This window comes from Aotus nancymaae, unplaced genomic scaffold (assembly GCF_030222135.1).
Source record: "Aotus nancymaae isolate 86718 unplaced genomic scaffold, 86718_ANA_hifiasm-v0.15.2.pri h1tg000040l, whole genome shotgun sequence".
NCBI lineage: Eukaryota > Metazoa > Chordata > Mammalia > Primates > Aotidae > Aotus > Aotus nancymaae.
The window spans coordinates 65,085,870-65,110,000 of record NW_026988454.1 but is presented as its reverse complement, the minus strand read 5'-3'; the positions used below and the strand labels follow the sequence as shown (position 1 = coordinate 65,110,000).

The 24,131-nt window shown below is 33.7% G+C and overlaps 1 protein-coding gene across 5 annotated transcripts in view; it reads left to right on the top strand.

The window, feature by feature from the left end:
* GRIK2 (glutamate ionotropic receptor kainate type subunit 2) overlaps positions 1–24,131 on the top strand; it is a 712,929-nt gene that overhangs the window by 543,953 nt on the left and 144,845 nt on the right. For all 5 annotated transcript variants that reach the window (XM_012438407.3, XM_064360817.1, XM_064360815.1 and 2 more), the window contains exon 13: positions 3,075–3,292. In XM_012438407.3, the coding sequence (XP_012293830.1) occupies positions 3,075–3,292 (218 nt within the window). The remainder of the gene's footprint in view (positions 1–3,074; positions 3,293–24,131) is intronic.

Here is a 24,131-nt window from a genome sequence, read left to right as displayed (position 1 = left end):
TTAGAAAATGACATAATACCTGTAATAATATGTCTTAATGGTTTATATATAACTATGAATCCATTATTTTAGTCTCAGTTTTTTCAAGCAGAATATTAATATTTGATGCTATGGTTTCTTTTGTTAATCTTTTCACATTGAAATAAAGTTTAGCAAATTAGTATGCTGGACCTATTACTCAAAATAAAATATTTTATTAGTCAAGGCCTAAGACTGTTTTTGCAATTTTAAAATGTAACATTTTTAGTTTTAAAATAAATAAAGCAAAATATCCCAAATTTGAAAAACTGACAGTGAAGGAAGAAAAAAAATTCTCATAAGAGTTACTATACATATCATAATACTATATATATATATATATATACTATAGTATATACTATACTATACATATCATTGACCTTAAATTTGTGTTGTGTATTTAATATCCACTTTGAAGAAATTCATTTAGCAATTACATTACAGATATGAAGAAGTGAAAATTTTTGTTGCTATAAAATATTGTTTCTAAAAAAAGCATCGTGCTATTGCATGCTTAATATTATGCAGAAATCCATTAATTCATTGCTGTTTCATTTATAAACTTCTTCCTAAAGTGAGAACACATAACTACATGTCAAAAGATAAGTTTAATTCACCAATAAATAATATTTAATACATATTGTAAGCAAGGCTTAGTAAATTGAAATAATGTTTATTGTATAATTATTAATATATATAAGCTATATTTACATATAGTTTATGGATATTTAAACCTAAACCTTGAAAATCCAGAAATCTTTTACATGAGTTAACCTTAGTTTGTGGCATCTCTTTCTAAATAACTCAAATGAAGAATCAGTAGTTATATTTTCCCTTTCCTACATTTTGGGTCAAAGGTTTTTTTTTTTTTTCCTTAGGCTTACTCTGGCCTTAGAGATATTATTGTAGTTCCTTCAAAATAACAGAAGTGAATGAAAGCCCGTCATATGGGACAAACTACTTTTATAAGTAGCACTGAGTAATACAAGTCACCCAGGCAAACGTCTAGTCATCTGTTAATAATTAGTAGTTTGTAGTGAGTTATCCTCATAATAAAGATCAGACCATAACAAGACTCTCTTTTAAAAATTTTCATATCACTTTTTTTCTACCTATATTTTAAAAAATATTTGGAGGTCTTTGAGAATTTGTATAATCATAGGATGAATTTGCTATCAATAGTATTTAGGAATTTAGATGTAAAATTATCTGTGATTATCTTTGAAGATAGTGACAAGCAATTCAAGCAATGAAAAATTCAAATATACATTTGCTTCACCACATAACTACATCACTGCTGGTGGATACATGAAAGAGGAACCCATACTATTCTGGCTGATGCCCAGCTTCCCAGGAATTAGTGGGATATAGTGCTGGACATGACGTTACCTTGAGTACATGACAGTCAGCCCCTAACCAGGCTCTGATTCATAAGACTAGGAGGTATTCACTTTAAGTCCTTGGGTAAGATATGAACTTGTGGTAATTGGGCCATTTATGTCAAATGTCTCCACTATTCTTTTCTTTCCCAGTCTTGTTTATTGGTGTTGTTGTGTAACAAATAAACACTTTATTGGTGGTGTTGTGTAAAAAATAAACACAAAAAAAACCCACAAAAAAAGCAAAATAGGCAGCCAACGCTGCTTATCATCTTGGGAGTATTTAGTGTTTCAGTGTCCGAGTGTGTGTCTGACAGGGCCTAGGAGCAACTACATCAGAAAGGTACTTTTCTGTTTTTTTTCCTTACAGAGTTATAGGCAGAATCTGGAGCTGGAGTTGGCTGTCATGTCCAAGTTTGTCTGCTTTTAAAATTTTGTTTGTTTGAATTTGCAATGGTAAGATGAACTGCAGTATAAGATGGGCTGTTTTGATATAGTGCAGTCATAATAGCATTTATTTTTCAAGCTTCACATGAATAATTTGTTTTATTTTTTATTCCATCTAAAGATGTGTTACCTTACTGCATCAGAGATTATACTAAAGATATGACTGTAAGTCCGTCTTTGCTTCATTCCATTTTACTCAAACACAAATAAAATTAAGTACTTTGTAGCCTGATTATTTCTTGATAGATTCAAAATGATTAAAAGTTAATAGTAATATAAACATATCTACAAATTTAGTATACCTTATAAAAATTATACATTTTGATATATGTTTATTTAAGCATTAAGAATATAAACAATGTGGTAAACTGTAATTAAAATTTAAATAGCAGACCAAATTTTAAAATTGGTAGGATTTTATTTTATAGTCTAAATGAATTAAAATTAATAATAGTCAAAAGTAAAATATAATTCTCAGATCCCATTATTTTATTGAGACCATGAGCAGGCAACTCCAGCCATACATTCTGATGTATTTATAAAATATTATATATGTATAAAAATAAATGTGACAATTTAGCTATACATTCTTCTAATTTTTTAATTTATGCTAACCATAGTGATGGGAGATATTTGCTTATACAGGAGAACATAATTTATTATCTTATTTTAAAATAAACACTAGGCTAAAACCCCACATCATGTCAAGAAATGTGGGTAATAGTAGTTATTTTATTATTATACATAACTTTTAAAAATAGCAAGATAGACAAAATGTTTGAGCTACATGCACATGAAAAATGAAACTTAACAAAAAGCTTAAGAAATGGATCCAAATGTATATTTAAGCACTTCCTCTGAAACCTATATAACAACATATGAAAAAACAATACATGTGGTTTATAAACCAGAAAGTTTAAAAAATCTCTTCTAATGTTATTTTTATTAAAACATGTTTACTCATTGGTATTTTAATTGGAACTTAGCATAATCTCAGAGACTTGAGTCTCCTGTCACTATATTTAAACAAGAGTGTACTAAAAGATTGTTTATTTTCTGAAGTTCGCCTCTGCTCTCCCAATGGTTGTTGCTTGCTTACTAAAGATATATGTAAATCTATGATTTAAGCTTTCACTACACAGTGATTCCATTCTGCCACTGTGACCAAAAGTATCTGATTGCTGATCAAATTCTCTGTATTCGTTTCACCTTTCCCCCACTCTCTGTTAGGTTCTGAGCTCATGCCCAAAGCACTGTCCACCAGGATAGTGGGAGGCATTTGGTGGTTTTTCACACTTATCATCATTTCTTCGTATACCGCTAACTTAGCCGCCTTTCTGACAGTGGAACGAATGGAATCCCCTATTGACTCTGCTGATGATTTAGCTAAACAAACCAAGATAGAATATGGAGCAGTAGAGGATGGTGCAACCATGACCTTTTTCAAGGTAAGTTCTGCTGGTTTCCTAAATTTTACAAATTAAAATGATAGAGTACAAACTTCATTAAATTCACTAATGTAATGGTGTAACCACGCCATTTTTTGTGCACAATACTTAATAATAGCATATACCTCAAGGGGTGGAGAGGTGTACAACTGAATAAATGCTCATCAAGACCAATCATTTTAATCTTTGAAAATACTGAGGAGGTTTCACTTTACAGTATTTTATTCTTGTTTTGAGGAAAATCAACTCAAAGGTAACATTTTTTTTCTGGTAATTTATTTTAACAAAACAAAATGAAACTGTAATAGTAGGATATTCAGAATCTACAAAACTTTGCTATTTCAGAAGAATAGAATAATTAATTGGAAAAATATTTCCCATACATACATTTACTTTTGTTAAAATTAGGGAAGATACAGGACTAAAAAAACCAGAGACAGTTCTTATTATCTATACGTTCACCTAGCTAATATTCTGGGAAACAGAGTTGAAAGGGACTGCCCCATTTAACTCACAGTACTTTCCAGAGTGACAGTCCTGTGGAACAATTAAATGAAAGTGTGCTGTAAAAAGTTTCTGTCATATAGAGTGCTTTGCCCTCCTCTATTTTTTTTCTTTTCTCCTTATTCTGGCTCATCTCACTGGGCCAAAGTAGACCAGATGAAGGATGTCACTTGAGGTAGTCAGTATTACTTTATAGCTCCTTTTATATCTTCCCAAGTATTTTTACATTAGTTGTAAGTTGGGCAAATTATTAAATTGGTTGGTATTTTCTTTCTCTGTTCACAGAAATGCAATTGGCAGTTCAAATGTGCAGTGGAAATAGTAATTTTTTTAAAAAAAGATAATGGATTTAAGCTATAAAATAAATTATTTCATGAAGCATTAATCAAGTTTCTATTGAGTGCCAGAAGCTACACTATACATTGAGTATTCTAGTTCTCATTTTCGAGTAGATTATAGTTTAGTTGGACAGAATAATAAATTTAAAAAAATCCCTGAACTGGTTTTATGTGACTTAAGGCAGTATTTTGTCAAACTATGTAACTTTCTTTTTAAAAATATTTATAAAAATAAATCAACTTTATTTTTTCTTCTTTTTTCTTATTTATTGTACTTGAAATTCTGGGGTACAAGTATAGGTCATGCAAGATTGTTGCATAGGTACATTCATGGCAAGGTGGTTTGTTGCCACCATCTCCCCATCAACTATACCTGACATTTCTCTCCATGTTATCCCTCCGCCATCCTCTCTCCCACTATCCCTCCTGTAGCCCTGCCAACAGACAGCAGGGTGTGATGCTCCCCTCTTTGTGTGCAAGTATTATTGTTCAACACCCGACTATGAGTGAGAACATGCAGTGTTTGATTTTCTGTTCTTGTGTCAGTTTGCTGAGAACGATGGTTTCCAGATTCATCCATTTCCCTACAAAGGACACAAACTCATCATTTTTTATGGCTGCATAGTATTCCATGGTGTGTATGTGCCACATTTTCTTTGTCCAGTCTATCATTGATGGGCATTTGGGTTGGTTCCAGGTCTTTGCTATTGTAAACAGTGTCGTGATGAACATGCATGTGCATGTGTCTTTATAATAGAATGATTTATAGTCTTTTGGATATATACCCAGTAATGGGATTGCTGGGTCAAATGGAATTTCTGTTTCTAGATCCTTGAGGAATTGCCACACTGTCTTTCACAGTGGTTGAACTAATTTACACTCCCATCAACAGTGTAAAAGTGATCCCATTTCTCCACATCTTCTCCAGCATCTGTTGTAATGATCGCCATTCTAACTGACGTGAGATGGTATCTTAGTGTGATTTTGATTTGCATTTCTCTAATGATCAGTGATGATGAGCATTTTTTCATATGTTTGTTGTCTTCATATATGTCTTCTTTTGAAGGTATCTGTTCATATCCTTCCCCACTTTTGGATGGGTTTGTTTTTTTCTTCTAAATCTGTTTCAGTTCTTTATAGATTCTGGATATTAGCCCTTTGTCAGATGGGTAGATTGCAAAAAAATTTTTCCCGTTCTGTGGGTTGCTGGTTCACTCTAATGATTGTTTCTTTTGCTGTACAGAAGCTCTGGAGTTTAATTAGATCCTGTTGGTCTATTTTGGCTTTTGTTGCCATTGCTTTTGGTGTCTTAGTCATGAAGTCCTTGCCTGTACCTGTGTCCTGAATGGTTTTGCCTAGGTTTTCTTCTAGGGTTTTTATGGTGTTAGGTCTAATGTTTAAGTCCTTAATCCATCTGGAGTTAATTTTAGTGTAAAGTGTCAGGAAGGGGTCCAGTTTCTGCTTTCTGTACATTGCTAGCCAGTTTTCCCAACACCATTTATTAAACAGGGGATCCTTTCCCCGTTGCTTGTTTTTGTCAGGTTTGTCACAGATCAGATGGTTGTAGATGTGTGGTGTTGCTCCAGACACCTCTGTTCTGTTCCATTGGTCTATGTTTCTGTTTTGGTACCAGTACCATGCTGTTTTAATTACTGTTGCCTTTGATTACTGTTGCTTGAAGTCTGGCAGCGTGATGCCGCCAGCTTTGTTCTGTTTGCCTAGGATTGTCTTGGCTATGCAGGCTCTTTTTTGCTTCCACATGAAGTTTTAGGTGTTTTTTTCCAGTTCTGTGAAGAGGGTCATAGGTAGCTTGATGGGGATAGCATTAAATCTATAAATTACTTTGGATAATATGGCCATTTTCACAATATTGATTCTTCCTAATCATGAGTATGGAATGTTTTTCTGTCTGTTTGTGTCTTCTCTTATTTTCTTGAGCAGTGGTTTGTAGTTCCCCTTGAAGAGGTCCTTTACCTCTTTTGTTAGTTGTATTCCTAGGTATTTTATTCTTCTTGTAGCAATTGTGAATGGGAGTTCGCTCTTGATTTGGCTCTCTGTTTGTCTGCTATTGGTATATAGGAATGCTTGTGATTTCTGCACATTGATTTTGTATCCTGAGACTTTGCTGAACTTGCTTATCAGCTTAAGGAGAGTTTGGGTTGAGATGATATGGTCTTCTAAATATACAGTCACGTCATCTGCAAATAGAGACAATTTGAGTTCCTCCTTTCCTAATTGAATACCCTTTATTTCTTTTTCTTGCCTGATTGCTCTGGCTAGAACTTCCAATACTATATTGAATAAGAGTGGAGAGAGAGGGCATCCTTATCTAGTGCCAGATTTCAAAGGGAATGCTTCCAGTTTTTGCCCATTCAGTATGATATTGGCAGTGGGTTTGTCATAAATAGCTTTTAGTATTTTGTGATAGGTTCCATCGATACCTAGTGTATTAAGAGTTTTTAGCAAAAAGGGCTGTTGAATTTTGTCTAATATTTTGTGATAGGTTCCATCGATACCTAGTGTATTAAGAGTTTTTAGCAAAAAGGGCTGTTGAATTTTGTCAAAGGCCTTCTCTGCATTTATTGAGATAATCACGTGGTTTTTGTTTTTGTTTCTTTTTATGTGGTGGATTACATTTATGGACTTGCATATGTTGAACCAGCTTTGCATGTCTGGGATGAAGCCTACTTGTTCATGATGGATAAGCTTTTTGATGTGCTGTTGCAATTGGTTTGCCAGTATTTTACTGAAGATTTTTGCATCTCTGTTCATCATGGAGATTGGCCTTAAGTTTTCTTTTTTTGTTGAGTTTCTGCCGAGTTTTGGTATCAGGATGATGTTGGTCTCATAAAATGAGTTGGGGAGGATTCCCTCTTTTTGGATTGTTTGGAGTAGTTTCAGAATGATTGGTACCAGCTCCTCTTTGTATGTCTGATAGAATTCGGCTGTGAACCCATATGGACCTGGGCTTTTTTTGGTTGGTAGGCTGTTAATTGCTGCCCCAGCTTCAGCCCTTGTTATTGGTCTATTCAGGGTTTCAACTTCTTCCTGGTTTATTTTTGGTAGGGTGCAAGTGTCCATGAATTTATCCATTTCTCCTGGGTTTACTGGTTTAAGTGCATAGAATTGTTTGTAGTAATCTCTGATGGTAGTTTGTATTTCCATGGGATTGGTGGTGATATCCCATTTATCATTTTTTATTGCATCTATTTGATTCTTCTCTCTTTTCTTTTTTATTAATCTGGCTAGCAGTCTATTTTGTTGATCTTTTTGAAAAACCAGTTCCTGGATTCATTGATTTTTTTTCAAGGGATTTTTTGTATCTCTATCTCATTCATTTCCTCTCTGATCTTAGTTATTTCTTGTCTTCTGCTAGCCTTTGAGGTTTTTTGATCTTGCTCCTCTAGGTCTTTCCAATTGATGATAGGGTGTCAATTTTAGATCTTTCCTCATTTCTCATGTGGACATTTATTGCTATAAATTCCCCTCTAGACACTGCTTTAAATGTGTCCCAGAGATTCTGGTACTTTGTGTCCTCGTTGTTGTTGGTTTCAAAGAACATCTTTAGTTCTGCCTTCAGTTCATTGTTTATCCAGTCAACATTCAGGAGCCTGTTGTTCAGTTTCCATGAAGTTGTGCAGTTTTGAGTTCTCCTGAGATCTAATTTGATTGCACTGTGGTCTGAGAGACTGTTTGTTATGATTTCCATTTTTTTGCATTTGCTGAGGAGTGATTTACTTCCGATTATGTGGTCGATTTTAGAGTTAGTGCTATGTGGTGCTGAAAAGAATGTATATTCTGTGGATTTGGGGTGGAGATTTCTGTAGATGTCTATTAGGTCCACTTGTTCCAGTTTTGCGTTCAAGTCCTGTATATCCTTGTTGATTTTCTGTCTCGTTGATATGTCTAATGTTGACAGTGGAGTGTTAAAGTCTCCCACTATTATTGTGTGGGAGTCTAAGTCTCTTTGTAGGTTATTTAGAACTTGCTTTATGTATCTGGGTGCTCTTGTGTTGGGTGCATATATATTTAGGATAGTTAGCTCCTCTTGTTGTATTGATCCTTTCACCATTATGTAGTGTCCTTCTTTGTCTCTTCTGATCTTTCTGGGTTTAAAGTCGATTTTATCTGAGACTAAAATTGAAACCCCTGCTTCTTTTTGCTCTCCGTTTTCTTGTTATATCTTCTTCCATCTCTTTATTTTGAGTCTATGTGAGTCTTTGCATGTGAGATGGGTCTCCTGAATACAGCACACTGATGGGTTTTGACTTTTTACCCAGTTTGCCAGTTTGTGTCTTTTGATTGTGGCATTTAGGCCATTTATATTTAACATTAATATTGTGATGTGTGAATTTGACCCTGCCATTTTGTTACTGGTTGTTTGTTTTGCCTGTTGGTCAACGTGGTTTTCTCATTGTGTCATTGGTCTTTACCATTTAATTTGTTTTTGTAGTGGCTGGTACTGGATTTTTTTTCTGTGTTTAGTGCTTCCATCAGGAGCTCTTGTAGGGCAGGTCTAATGGCAATGAAATCTCTCAGTAATTGCTTGTCTGTAAAGGATTTTATTTCTTTTTCACTTATGAAGCTTAGTTTGGCTGGATATGAGATTCTAGGTTGAAAGTTCTTTTATTTAAGGATGTTGAATATTGGTCCCCACTCTCTTCTGGCTTGTAGGGTTTCTGCCTAGAGATCCGCTGTGAGTCTGATGTGCTTGCCTTTGTGGGTAACCCGACCTTTCTCTTTGGCTGCCCTTAGCATTTTTTTCTTCATTTCAACCCTGGTGAATCTGACGATTATGTGCCTTGGGGTTGCTCTCCTTGAGGAGTATCTTTGTGGTGTTCTCTGTATTTCTTGGACTTGAATGTTGGCCTGCCTTGCTAGGTTGGGGAAGATCTCCTGGATAATATCCTGAAGAGTGTTTTCCAGCTTGGATTCATTTTCTCCGTCACATTCAGGTACACCTATCAAACGTAGATTAGGTATTTTCACATAATCCCATATTTTTTGGAGGCTTTGTTCCTTTCTTTTTACTCTTTTGTCTCTAATCTTGCCTTCTCATTTTATTTCCTTGAGTTGATCTTCAATCTCTGATATCCTTTCTTCTGCTTGGTCAGTTGGGCTATTGAAACTTGTGTATGCTTTGCAAAGTTCTCGTGCTGTGTTTTTCAGCTCCAAGTAGTTTATGTTCTTCTCTAGGCTGGTTATTCTAGTTAGCATTTCATCTAATCCTTTTTCAAGGCTCTTCGTTTCTTTGCATTGGGTTAAAACATGTTCTTTTGGCTCAGAGAAGTTTATTATTACCCATCTTCTGAAGACTGCTTCTGTCAGCTCATCAGAATTGTTTTCTGACCTGCTTTGTTGCCATGGTGGTGAGTTGTTGTGATCTCTCTGAGAAGGAGAGGCATTCTGGACTTTGACGTTTTCATCCTTTCTTCGCTGGTTTCTTCCTATCTTGTCTCAGTGGACGGCCTTTCTGTTAAAATTGGGGTTATTTCTCCTGTAAGAGTTTTTTTTTTTTTTTTTTTTTTTTTTTTTTTTTTTTTTAACGCAAGTGTCAATGTGCCACTTGAGACAGTCTGTCTGTTGTATGCCTGTGGAGGCGCTGCTGGGCTGCCTTGGTCTCAGCCCATGCTGCTATTTATCATTCACCTGGCTTCCGTACGGCTGGGATTAGCCCCACCTTCCCAATGGTGGGCTCTTTCGCTCTGCCGAGCCCACTGTTCCCAGGTGGAGGATGTGTTAACTGTGAAACTCTCCCGGGAGAGGGACTCCGGTTGCTGGATCTTGCAGGGGAAGGGCCTCTCTGGTTGTATCCCCCTCCCGCTTTCCACTCTCCCTTCTATGGGATGGGCAGTTCCTTTTCACAAGCTTTGTCTGTATTAGTCCAAATCTCCACCCCGTCTGCTCTAACAAGGCACTTGGGCTATCGCCCGGGTCTGTGACTCTGGGTGGTTCTCAGCCAGGCAGCGTTTCCCTGGTCTGTGTGCTGCGGAAGTCTCAGAGTGAATTGCTGTATCTGATTCAGAGAATCCAGCAGGTGATGCCCCCCAATCCTCTGTGCCTGATACACTTTCCAGGTGGGGTACTGCCCCACACTGCCTCTGCTGGACGCCTTTGGCCTGCTTTCGCTGCCTTTTTTGGGGGATTAATCCCGCTGTTCAACCAGTCCCTTTAAAACAAAATCAGTACCTTGCTCAGAGACATGGATATCGCTCTGGTTCAGTCTCACTCACTGGTAGCTGCACTCCGGAGAAGCTTCCTTTCGGCCATCGTCCCCTAAATCAAAAATAAATCAATGTTTTAAATAAATTTCTGGAGGACATCCAATTTCCAAAAAAGATAAATTTGATTTAGTCAAATATTTAAAATTTAGTTATTTTCAAAGTGAATTTCTCATATGACTAGATCAAGTATTGGAAATGGATAAGTAAAATCACTATTACTTAATCAAATTTATTGAATAAACAAATATAAGCAAAACATTATATTCAGTATGGTCTTATTTGACTATATTAATTGCAATTGATCAGTTTTTCTTAATTAAATTGATAATTTTTAAAGATTTCCTTTTTTATAAAACTTGTTAGTATTTTTGTGTTTTTATAAAGAAACAAACTGCTAGGCCAGGCGCAGTGGCTCACACCTATAATCACAGCACTTTGGGAGCCCAAAGTGAGTGGATCACTTGAACCCAGGAGGTTGAGACCAGCCTAGGCAACAGGGCAAAACGTCATCTCTACAAACAACACAAAAATTAGCCTGGTGTGGTGGCATGTGCTTGTAGTCTCTGCTACTTGAGAGGCTGAGGCTGGAGAATCATTTGAGCTGGGAGAGACAGAGGTTGTATCGAGCAAAGATGGCAATATAGCACTGTAGCTTGGGCAGCCGGAGTGAAATCCTATCTCAAAAAAAAAAAAAAAAAAAAAAAAAAAAAAAAAAAAAAGAAAAGAAAAAGAAGAAAGGAAAAGGAAAATAAATAAGCTGCTGAAATTGCTAAACTCACATTGTTAGTGTCAATAACTTTGAAGGAGGTGAATGTGTGATGCATTTAAATTTTTCCAATATCCAAGTGATTTTGAATTGAGTTTGTAAAATATAATAATACAAATATTGTACCTAACACAAAAATTTGACACCAGAATTATTTATTTCTGGTTCATAAACATTTTTGTTTTAATATAATTTTTTTCCAGAAGACTCAAATATTTTGTTTTAAAGCTCAAATATACTAGTAGCAAAGTTCATTTTTGAAAAATCAATTTCTAAACATTTATTTTTTCTTTATAACATTTTTCTTTTTAAGCTTATTTTCTTCTTCTTTTTTTGTCTTTTCATTCTTTGTTCTCTTTTTTAATAGTTCAGTTGCTCTCTGCTGTGAAATTTTTGACTTCACTTTTCCTTGCTACTGACTTTTCTTCTTACTCTTTCATCTCTAGTTTTTCTCTCATACACGAGTGCCTCTAGCACCTGCAGAAAATCCACATGACACAGCTTTCTATTTCCAACAGCACATATATTATTTCTTTAGAATTGTATCTGAAATGTACACAAGTCACAATAAAAAGCACACAGTGATAATCACTAAGTTGACAACTACCTTATGTTGCTAAGTTTATCACATGCTGAATTCTATTTTCCTATTGAAATTAGGGAAAGAAAATTAGAACTCACAAGAATAATTTAAATGTTATTTTGTTCTTTGGTATTTAAGTGTAGCCTTAAAAGATTCTAATTTCTACTTCATGTTTTCACTTGTTAAATATATAGTTATACCAGCTATGGTATGAAATTAAAAAGAAATTCTAGCAGTCTGTAATTCAAAAAATACCTACTCATTTTGAAACTGTACAGTGAACCAGAGACTACTATGTAGTGTATTTACATTTTACTCCATTCTTTCATTTTTCAATTAACAGCCACACATACAAACACTCTAGGAAGCACCCTTAAGGCATTGACTTCTAAAGGAATCTCCACCTTGTTTATACTAATTTAGCAAGACCCTGCTGTTAACTAATTGTTCTAGACTGCTTCTTTCCAGAAAATTATTGTAAAATAATGATACAGTTTTGTTAATACTTGTAAGAAAAGCTGGCTCAAGATATCTGGTGTTACAGGATATAAATCCTCAGTATTGCAAAGACATAGCAGAGTTACATAACAGAGTTACATAGCTGCTCTTCAACACTGAATAATTCCATTTCCAAAGACCATGATAGATTTTGTTCTCTGAGCTCAAGGTGCCCAAAGTATATTATCTTCAAGAAAAATTCTTCCTTCTTTTTTTCTATATCCACTACGTACCACACAAACTCCTCAGAGATAAATATAAAGCTATGACTGGAAAAAGAAATTCAAAATAGGAGATAGTGATTCTTGTGTTATTTTAATGTAAGAAATAGAAAACTGTATGATACTACTAGTATGTTCTTAACCATATTTAGATAGTAAAATAGATGACAGTCCAGGAATTTTATTGATAAACATTAAAGAAGGAGTCAAAACCTACTTGGAATCTGGGAATTTGGTATACCAGAAAGGAAATTTCACCCCAGGGCTAACCATTATGCAACATGTTACCAAGCAACAAGAACATTATTTTCTCTCTGAAATATAAAGACTAGAAGAGTGGAAGCTTATGCATTATAGGATCAAAAATCACTCAGCTATAGCCTGTAGGTGTTATGGCCTCTTTTGAGAATTCCTTGTTTTTGAAGTGAGTCATATGTTTTACAAAATGATACCGAATACCCTTGTGTAATCCATGACTCAATTTTTCCAATTTTTAGAAATTTTTAGTCTGGATTTGGCCTACCTGAAATTTCTGACTTTCTTATATGTACTAATACAGTATGTCCGTCTAAAAAGTATAGTATCAGAGGGAGAAACACATACTCTTTTGTATGGTCATTAAACAAAATGTTGGCACGTATTTTAAAAATGTAAGCTCCATCCAAACTGATGTATTACTAGTCCTGTGTTACATCTTATACTTTTACATCTTTCTCCAATGCCCTTTATGCTCTTTTTCATCCCATCCTTCTCTACCAACCTAATTGGTTATATTCTTTTTATTCCTTAGATTCTAATCCATGTATCACTTATTCCAGGACAACTCTCCTGACCCTTTTCATACCGAAATCTACCCAGTTTGGGTACAGTGCTCCTCTTTTACTTTCTTTAAAGCATTTTTTTTAACTTAAATTATTGTTAAATTACTAATTCAAGATGTGTTTTCTTGGTTCCTGTATGTTTTCACACTCTACTGCACAGCAAGAGAATAGGAATTGAATGAATGTATATCATTCACTTTTGTATCTCTAGTTCCTGGCACTCAACTTACATGTCTTGAGTTCATGTTAATTAGCAATTGCCACAAAAATATTGCTTAACAAATAGCCAAAAACTTAGTGACATGTAACATAAACCTTTGTCTTCCAAGTCAGCTGTCCTTCTCACAGCAACTTGAGAGCCCAAGTTTCTACATTTATAGACTGAGTTCCTTCTACACCAGGGTGACAGTGCTTTTACCAGTACAATTTCTGCTTAACCTTTAAATGTGTCTAATTGAATTTACTTATACTGTAAAGGCCACACACACTCTTCTTTTAAAGATATGCCTCTCTTCAGACTGAATCATTGCTACTTTGCACTAGACGATCTTTATCCAAATGAGAAAATCTACAAGGTATCGCCTTGACTTTTTCAGAGGTTTTAAGAAAGCATCTAAGGCAACATGCTTAATTTGATACTTAATTAAGGCTTGTGGCTATATTGAGACAATTTTAAGAACTTTCGCTGGCTTGTGACACTGAAGATTAGAAATACGTTTGTTATCCAACCATGCAAGTTTTATCCCCTCTACATTACCTCTAAATTCAGCTTGCAAAGATGTCAGTTCTTTTTAATATTATTTTCCTCTCCTGCTCATCCCCTTTTTCCTTCTTCATCTCCTTGCTGTTGTTCTGATTACTCTTTTATCACTTTCTTGTGCTACCTTACATGTAGCTAAAACAAAGCTGGTACTTTGAATGTTTTATCATTTTGTTTGGCTATCTTTTGGCTAATCCAAAAGATTGTTAGTTCATTTTCTATCTTCCAAGTCACTACAAATACAACATGTAATTTAAAATAATATTTTCCCCTATAGTCATAGATTCCTATTTTCCCAGCCTCCCAAAATGATAATTTGATTGTTATCTGCTATGGGTGCCCTGAATCAACGCCACATATTTAGCTTTTCTTTATTGTAGCACCTTGCTGCTTTTGTCAACTTCCATACAGTTACCCATTGGCACAATGGATTTTACATTCACTGATGAAAACATATGACAGAGGCTTTCAGGTAGAATGTGTGATTATGTGCAAAATTTTATTATTCTAAAGAGCAGTCAAAGTTTATCCAAAACATAGAGCCCTTTGTGGCTTTCCCATTTTAATTCTCTGTTAGAAGTCAATTGATTTTGAAGTGTAGGTAATGAAGTTAGAAATGTAAAACAAGTGGGTTAATCCATCCAAGGTAAAAAGTTTTAGTTTTCGGTACTGAGCAAAAGAGGATTTTTCTGGGGAGAGTTTTTTCTTTCTTTCTTGTGTTCTCTTTCTCTGTCTCTCTCTTTTGTGCTTTTTTTTTTCTTCTAACTAGTACTGCCTTCCTCTGCAAAGTACATTCTAAATTCCAGCTCATTAATCTTCAGACACCTTCTAAGGAAGGTAGGAAGCAATTATCATTATGCTCATTTAACAGATGAGGAAACTGGGCCACAGAGAGGTTAAGTGAATTATTACTATTATTAATTATAAAGGCTATAACCAAGGGATTGGTAATATCTCAATAAAGGTAATAACCAAAGATATCATGGCATAACCATCATTACTCAAAAGTGCTAAGTGTATTAATCATTTTGGCTCACCCACAAGACCTCAACTACTTGATTATATTAACTTTCTAAAACACTTGCCTTACACCATTGGGGCAGATATAGCTATAACATGTTACTTATAGTCTGCCACTTATTCTGATTTTACTAGTTCAATAATCTTAAATTATGCTGGGGTGATAGTACATGATAGTATATTCTGGGGCGATACTGTATGTTTTGAAGTCTGAATTGCTAGTGTGGCATGCCTGCAATAATTTTTTTGATAGCTTGAGTGATTTTGTTTTGAGTATACTACAAGAATATAAGTAACTTTTACATTGAGAGATAAAATGTTAAAAGTTGGTAGTTTTCTACATGTGCTTATTAGATCTAAAAACATACCATTCATTAGAGATTGCTCCTAATTTTGTAAATATAGGCAAAACAGAATTCTTTTCTGTTGTTTTTATTTAGAGAAATGGTGATAATATACGTATATTTACTGTGAAGAGATTCACACATTAGCAGAGTAAATTCTCACAATGGCAACCATAGTGTGCTTTTTACATTGAAAAACATTTTCTGAAATCAATTTTTATTTTCCTCTTGCTATATTGGTGGTAAAACATTTTGAAAGTTCCATTTTGCATATGCAGAAAATTAACTGAAAAATATTTAAAAATGAGAAATATTATCTAAATTTTTTTGAATTTTACATATGTTTGGCTTTAGATATTATTCTTTAAATGTTTTTCATATTTTATGCAGCAAGTGTTCTAGTTAAGTGTGGTTGTCTATAAGAAGAGTTTTAATAAATATTTGTCAGCACATGGTTAGAAATCAGGTTATGTCTTTTAATGTGCACATATTTATTATTATACAGATTCTAATACTTTTCAACTAGTATCCAGAAAAAAATTCTTTTACAACATGACAATTAGAAATTCTTTATGGTACTTCAATAAGTATAGGGAGGATGTATCAAATAGCTACTCACATGAGTTGCCTTGCTTATTTGGGTGCTATTCTCTTTCTCTTCAATAATTTAGGAAAACATTTCTCAAATTTCAGCTTTGGGTTATACATGAGTAATATTGTCTCTGTTCCTAGGAAACAAATTTTAAAATGAAATAATAGCAATATCATAGATATATTAGTCTCAAAGATTTATGAATACACTTTTTGATTTTTTGATAGGTCGTAACTCCCTGTATATGCATCATAAATGCTAGACTATTGCTCAGTAAAGTCAGGAATACTGACTATCAGGATCCTCTGTTCAAAACTGCTTTAAGTTATGGAACAATCTTTTAACTACCAAAATTACAGGAAATGTTGCTGTGCTGTAACCAGTAAGACTGGATAGCATAAATGTCTTAGAGAGATACAGTTCTGTTCATGACTGCCAATCATATCACTCTGTAAAATAATGTCTTCACTTTTATATGAATTATCCTTTTTCTGAGTGATAGAGTCATTATTGTGATTTATTTGTGTATGTTATTTGCTAAGTTTTAAACATCTTAAAAATACTTATTTGTGAATAAGTACTAAAAATTTAATGTACAACATGGCAACTGTAGTTAATAATGATGTATTGTATACCTAAAAGTTACTAAGAAAGAAGACATTCAGTGTTACCACACACACACAAATAGGCAACTATGTCAGGTGATAGACATGTTAATTAGCTTGATCATGGGAATCATTAGACAGAGTACACTTATATTAAAAAACACACCATGTTGAAAACCTTAAATATACACAACTTTTTACTTGTCAGTCATAACTCAATAAAGATGGAATTAAATAAATAAATAATAAGGCACAAATTTGTTTAAGTCTGTAGTTCTCAAACTGACTGTACATGAGAACATCAGAATCACTTGGGGAGATTTAAGAGGATATTGAAGTGTAGGCTCCTTGCCAGGCCAATTAATTCAGAATGTCTTGAGGTAGAATCCCCAAGCCGCTAATTTTTTTTTTTTTTAAATCTGCTCTGGTGATACTATTTTGCAGGCAGAGTTAATTTAATTTGAGATGTAAATAATCCCGTCATTTTTTGGCATCAAGAGTTAGTAACTGATTGTATCAACCTCTCTATTCCTTTTATATGATGGTGGGCTTTTTTTCCCCTGGAAACTAGACCACATATAAGACTGAGATATGAAACAATGATAAATCTTTCCTACCACATTTTTACTTCTTATAAATTATTTGCCAGAATTGTGTTTATAATCTTTTTCAACAGGTATTTGCTGAGAGTAAATAATCTTATTAGAGTTTCATTTCTAACCCCAATAATGGATAAGCAGCAGCAGAAGAAAGTTAGACCATTCATGTTCATATCTTTATTTTATTTTAGTTTTTAACTTTTAAGTTTTGGGGTACCTGTAAACGTTTGTTACATAGGAAAATAAATGTCAGAGGGAGTTTTTGTATTAATAAATATTATTTCATCTCCCAGGTATTAAGCCTAGTACCCAACAGTCATCTTATCTGCTCCTCTTCTTCCTTCAACCCTCCCCTGTCAAGTAGACTCCAGTGTCTGTTGTTTTCTTCTTTGTGTTCATAGTTATTATTTAGCTCTCACATATAAGTGAGAACATGTGATATTTGGGTTTTTGTTCCTGCATTAGTTTGCTAGGGATAATAGCCTCCAGCTCTATCCATGTTCCTGCAAAAGAAAAGACATAATCTTGTTCTTTTTAATGGTTGCATAGTATTTCATGATGTATATGTACCATATTTTATTTATTTAATCTGTCATTCATGAGCATTTATGTTGATAGTGCTGCAATAAACATTCACATGTGTATGTCTTATGGTAGAATGCTTTATATTCTTCAGGATATATATCCATTAATGAGATTGCTGGATCAAATGGTAATACTGCTTTTAGCTCTTTGAGGAATCACTGTACTGCTTTCCAGAATGATACACTCCCACCAACAGTGTATAAGTGTTAAACTTTTCTCCACAATCTCATCAACATGTTATTTTTTGACTTTTTGATAATAGCCATTATGACTGGTATGAGATAGTATCTCATTGTGGTTTTGATTTGCATTTGTCTAATGATCAGTGATATTGAACGTTTTTTTCATATGCTTTTTGGCCGCATGCATGTCTTTTGAAAAGTGTCTGTTCATGTCCTTTGCCTATTTTTAATGGGGTTGTTCATGATTTGTTTAAATTTGTTTAAGTTTGTTTAATTTTTTTAAAGAATCTGAATATTAGACCTTTGTTAGAGGATATTAGATATTAGATGCATAGTTTGCAAATATCTTCTGTAGGTTGTCTGTTTACTCTGTTGTTAGTTTCTTTTGCTATGTGGAATCTGTTAAGTTTAATTAGATTTCACCTGTCAATATTTGCATTTGTTATAATTGCTTTTGGTTTCTTTGTCATGAAATCTTTGCCTGTTCCTATGTCCAGGATAGTATTGCTTAGGTTGTCTTCCAGGCTTTTTATAGTTTTGGATTTTACATTTAAGTCTTCAATCCATCTTGAGTTGAATTTTGTGTATAGTGTAAGGAAGGGGTTCAGCTTCAGTCTTCAGCATATGCCTAGCTGGTTATCCCAGCACCATTAATTGAATAGGAAGTCTTTTCCCTTTTGAGCATTCGTGTTTCTCAGAGTTGCATTTTATTTTGTATCTCTAAGTGAAAGTTGAGAAAATATATGTTCTAAGCGACCTAGGAAGTGACCATTCATCTTTTCTCTGAAAATCTTTATTGTAGGTTTTACTACCATGGGGATTGAAAACATGAGGGTTCATATTCGAGACTTGAGATGATTGTACATGAGACTTTGTGCTTACCTAATGTAGACTGAATTAAGAAGAGATGACTTTTAAGTGACATTAAGGAAGTGGTGTTAATTGGCCTACTCTATAGGTTTGTATTAAATTGGGTTCTGAGCAAGAGCTTTGGAATTCGTGTTCATGTAGTTTTCTTGCCTGAGCTTCTTTTACTACCTTATAGTATTTAATGAACTACTGTTTGCTTCCTTGCTGTGAAAAAAAAGTGCTATTTTAACTGGCAAAGATGATTTAGTACATAATTCTAATTTACATATTGCTTTGTGTTACTTGAGAATTCCTCAATATTATTTTGCAGATCTAAATGAAAACAAAATGTTCCTCAAACATAACGTATTGTTCCAACTTGGAGGATGGAATACCTGATACACTTAGGTTTCCAAGCCAAAAACTATTCTTGCCAACTGGCTTGCAAACTACTAATTAGAAAACAGCTATGGCTATTTAGAACATATAGGAACTTTATTTTTAATTCTTTTGTTTGTCTCACATATTGAAGTTTGTAGATAATCATTTTTTTCTTTGTGTTAATAAGTTAAACAAAACATAAAAGCTTTATGTGGTTGATCACCAATGTATCTGGGCAGTCAGATTAGGCTAATGATTAATATTGTTAATGAAACTTTTATTTGTTCATGTTGTTGTGTTCTTCATTGTCCATCAGACATCTTTTCTAGAAATTTGAAAGAAATATTTCAGTGAATATTTTTATAGTCATACAATATTTCTAACTCTCCCAAATTATTTGTCTTATATTAATGGTGTTGAAATATTGAATGTGGGAAATTCATTAACAGTTAATATTAGATGAAGTGGTAGTATTTTGTTCAATAAAATAAAGTTGGTATTTTAAAGTGTCATATTTTTATTAGTGTTTAATATAGTTTTAATATAAATAGGTTATGTTTAAAATAAATATTTCAAACACGACTATTTATTATGCATTTGATTTATTTGTATAATAAGGAAGTTATTTTTACTCAGAGAGATTTTCTCCCTCCCCCTTTCCTCATCTAACACACAATTTATTGTACGTGAGGCCTGATCCTATGTTTATTACAGGGATTTGCATAAGGCCTACAGGAAACCAACACCATTTTACTATGTTCCCATTGCAGGAAATAAAATGGTGCCTTTGAGTAAAGCTGCTTCATCAGACACTAGTTCAGCATGCCAAGTTAAAGCCATCAATGGTGAAACAGCAGATGTGAAGGCTAGTTGGCATCAAAGCATATGAGTCAAAGACTTTCCTATGGGAAAGAAAGTGCTTCATTACACTTTATCTATAGTGAGAACAGTGGGTTTATCAAGCTGTCTGAAAATTAGAATATGATGAGTTTTATTACTCTAGCTCTGCCAGAGTGAATTCAATGGTTAAAAAGAAAACGATAACACCATTTTGGGAATTTACAAGAAGTGATTAGAGTTTTAACGTATTTAAACTTGGAAGAAACAGCAACTTTTATCTTAGAAAGTAGCCTCTCTAAAATATCTAAGGGACAGAAATTTAATCCCTTTGTAATTGTTACATTTGCAATATGTATTAACACAACTTTGGCCACTTTAACTAAATAGAAAAGTTATATGTTTGGCTGAAGTGTAAAATCTGAAAAACAATGTTTTAATTGCCTTGGAAAACATGTGCATGAGGCTCTGCCACTCCAGGATACACTATGCTTCTCTCCCTCCCTTGTCCTCCTGCCTCTACTCTGTGCAAGGATCAGTCTTGCTGTTTGTCAAGTTGGGATGGCAGCTCAAACACTGTGTCCCACTTCATCAATCTTAGGAGAGAGGGCCCCACAGGGAGTGAGAAAACTCAAAAGTCAGTTAATATAGTGATGTTGAGCTGGCATGTCAAGTTCTGGATAATGGATAATAGTTGTCACTGCAAGAGTTTATAGCCACTGGTTAGGCAACATTCTGAAGGAAATTCAAGAAGGACATATTTTGGATGCAAAAAATAGGCTGAGATAAATTTTATCCAAAAATACCTTGACATTCTAAAAATTGTAGTGTTGTATATCTTATATAAAAAAACTAAAATGACAAATCCAATATCTTCTATATAAATTGCTTAGTAGATGCATTATTTGGTATTTTTAAAACAAACATACAAACAAAAAAACCCAGGCTCTGATTTGTTAATGTTTCAAGGAAATTATACTTATTGACATTGTGGTTATGAAAGATCTATTGATCATTTTGGGGGTGGGAAGTGTTGCTGCTCTGACTTTTGAGTATCAGCAAAAACATATTATTCTCATTTGTTAGATAGCCCAAGGTGAATATTCTGAGATTTCTACTTAATTTAAAATATCCTTGGCAGTTTAATGTTCTTGATTATTAAATGTTATTAAAGATGTTATTATGCTGTCTTTTCGGGAAGAAACTGTTCTTTTGTTGCAAAGGCATTTTAGACTAATTAGCATCTTTGGTCAGCTGAATTTTCATTTGTTCGTTTTCCTGTCTCTTTTCAAAAGCCAAATTATTCTAAAAGCAGTAATATCACTTTTTTGTTTGTTTTTAAGACCTGATTGAAGATACCACATACTAGTTAAGTTTTTTCTTTCTCTATGAAGCAAAAGATTTACTATTATTTCCTGCTGCTGCCGCTTTCAATATTAAACTTTTATTTAAAGACAATACTGTATTATTTTTCCCCTTGGGGGCAAGCCAGATGTCAAGTCATACACCTTCTGATGCTCAATAATCTTACTACTTTATCATGCATATTTGCAAGGAGAAAGCACAGTTTATAAATCATCTCTGTTTATTTTACGTTCTTCTCCTTAACTCCAGATAGATCAGAAAAAAGACAAAATAAATTCTGGAGCTTGTTCATAAATGTTTATAACTGCAAACTGACTATAATAAATTCCTCAAAAATACTGCTTCAAGAAATAAAACTCGGTTAAACATGAATGTAAATGTCTTATTCGTAAAGAGGTCTTATTCTGAAACAACTTGAATCTTTGTTTTTGTGTTGTGATATTGGTGGCTGTTGCAGTGCCTAGAATTGTTTAATTGCCTAATACACAAAGGTGGGCACTTTCACTGATGTGTATTCAGATAAGATCTTTAATAATTTTATAAGTAAAGAACTTTCCAGATGCCTGAATGTGTCTGCCTATGTGTATACATGAATGAGTGTGTTCTCTAAGAATAAGGTATGCTCTCTTAATTGGAGTTAAATTATGGATGATTATGTAATTCATTTTTCTATACACAGTTTTCATCTTAAATCTATTTAGAGAAAGAATAGTTCAGGGCTGGCAATAAAATTTACTTTTACATTTCCTAATAGCATTTGAATTATGCTTCTGATTGTTATTAGCCTATTGTATACACCATAGCACAAGTGGAGTTCCCTGAAAAGATTTGATTATCTCTAAAGGTAGGTGTTTCATTTATTAAATATTGTAATTACAGCTAATTAGAAGCTACACATTAAATTAGTTTGCTTTGTAGGTCCCTTGACTGTTTTCAGAACACTATGAGCTTATGGTTCATTTTAATTTATTGCAAAAACAATTCAATAAAAGCCAAAGAATTGGAAAGCAGCATTAATAATGGATATAATTGATTGTTGAGTCAATACAATAGTTTAGCATAATTATTAAAGGGATAGACTAGGTTGTGGCATGAAATCCTACATTCTTCACTCAGTATGGATTTATTTAGTTTATCTGGGTTCTGCTTTTTTGAATTTATCTCCCATAAATAAATTGGGAGTATATGTTATAGATTGTTTATATAAGCACTGAATATGTACTAAATTCCCAATATATATTTGCTACTATCCTTATTGTGAGGAGCTTAATAGTTGAATTGTTAAATTTCCATAGCAGATAAAACCATTTCCCGTAATATGAATACTGTACTTTTGCAAATACTGTTTACCTATGGTTAATGCTATGATCTGACACTCAGTTGTATTCTCATTTCATTAATAATTTTTTCCTGATTTTAGATTACTAATAAACAAATATTCTGGATTACTCTCTAATCCTACTGAAAAGATGAAGTACTTCAGGAATCCATTTCCATGTACACATTATAGATGGTCAAAGTTTTAAAATGGATTTTATTATTTTAGAGCAGTTTCAGGGTCACAGCAAAATTAATATTATGGGACTTTAAATATATCAGTTCACATTCTTCAAGTATTTTTCCAGTCTTCTCTTTCAAAACTAGCAAATAAAAACCCAGCCTGACTCCAGCAAGTACACAGAACTAAACTGACTGACTTAGAACTCCATATTGTCAGAATGGAAAGTGGGGACAATCTAAGATGGCTATGACTGAGTGAAATGAATTTCATTAAAAACAACTTTTTTTTATAATCTACCTGGAAAATTTTAGTTCTTGGGGAGATGTTTCAGAAAGAATGCCCTCAATTTGATGATGATAGTTATGATGACAGTTGTGTTGAAGAAGGTGTTGATTGTGATAGAGGCCCCCCATTTTAGGAAAAATGTGTGTTTGTGAGAACAAAAATAATTAACTTTCAGATAAACAGCAAAAGTTCTTCACGAAAGCCAAATATATTAGTATTAGCAAAAGGATGACACTTCCAAATGTAGAAATATCTCTGCCCTTGAAGCTGGCTGAGAACTAATTTTTGTGGAAACTTAGGATTCTTGACATCACTGTATGTGACCTTTGTTTTAATGAAGCAGCTTATGAGTAGCATCAAGGCTTTCAGGCTTTACTTTAGAATTGCTCTTTCCCTGGGGGCCTAACAATTGCAAGTGGTACTACCATTGATTTTTATACTGATGCCAGAGTGTACATAGTAATTTTAGTCAAACTCTTACAACTAAAACAAGTAAATTCATTGAATTTTGAAAATAAAAATGGTGGCTAACCTCGTCCCATCTCTTTTATTTGTTTTTTGCATTGTTAGTACTCATGTATAGCTGTCACATCTATCTTTCTCACCCATGTTTATTCCGGGTTATGTTTCTTTCCTAATCTCAGGCCTAATGGGTTGCTCCTGCTATGTTCTGGAAATTAGGTTGCAGTGATTGACTTTTACTAGCCATTAGAGAAACACATTAGCATTTTGTCTTATTTCCCTTCTTTGAATTACAGAACACTTTGAAAATATCAAAAGTAGTAATTTACTATAAAACTCTTCAAAGAAATTTTACTGTGTTGGGCTAAGAAAAAAGACTAGATTTTTATTTCCTTATGGCTTCTAATCAAACCTGTGGTTATAGAACATGTGAAATACCTCTAGTACACTGAAAAGTAAAATATAAAATTTTAATTGATTTTAATTAGGTAAATTGAAAATTTAAAACTGAAGCAGT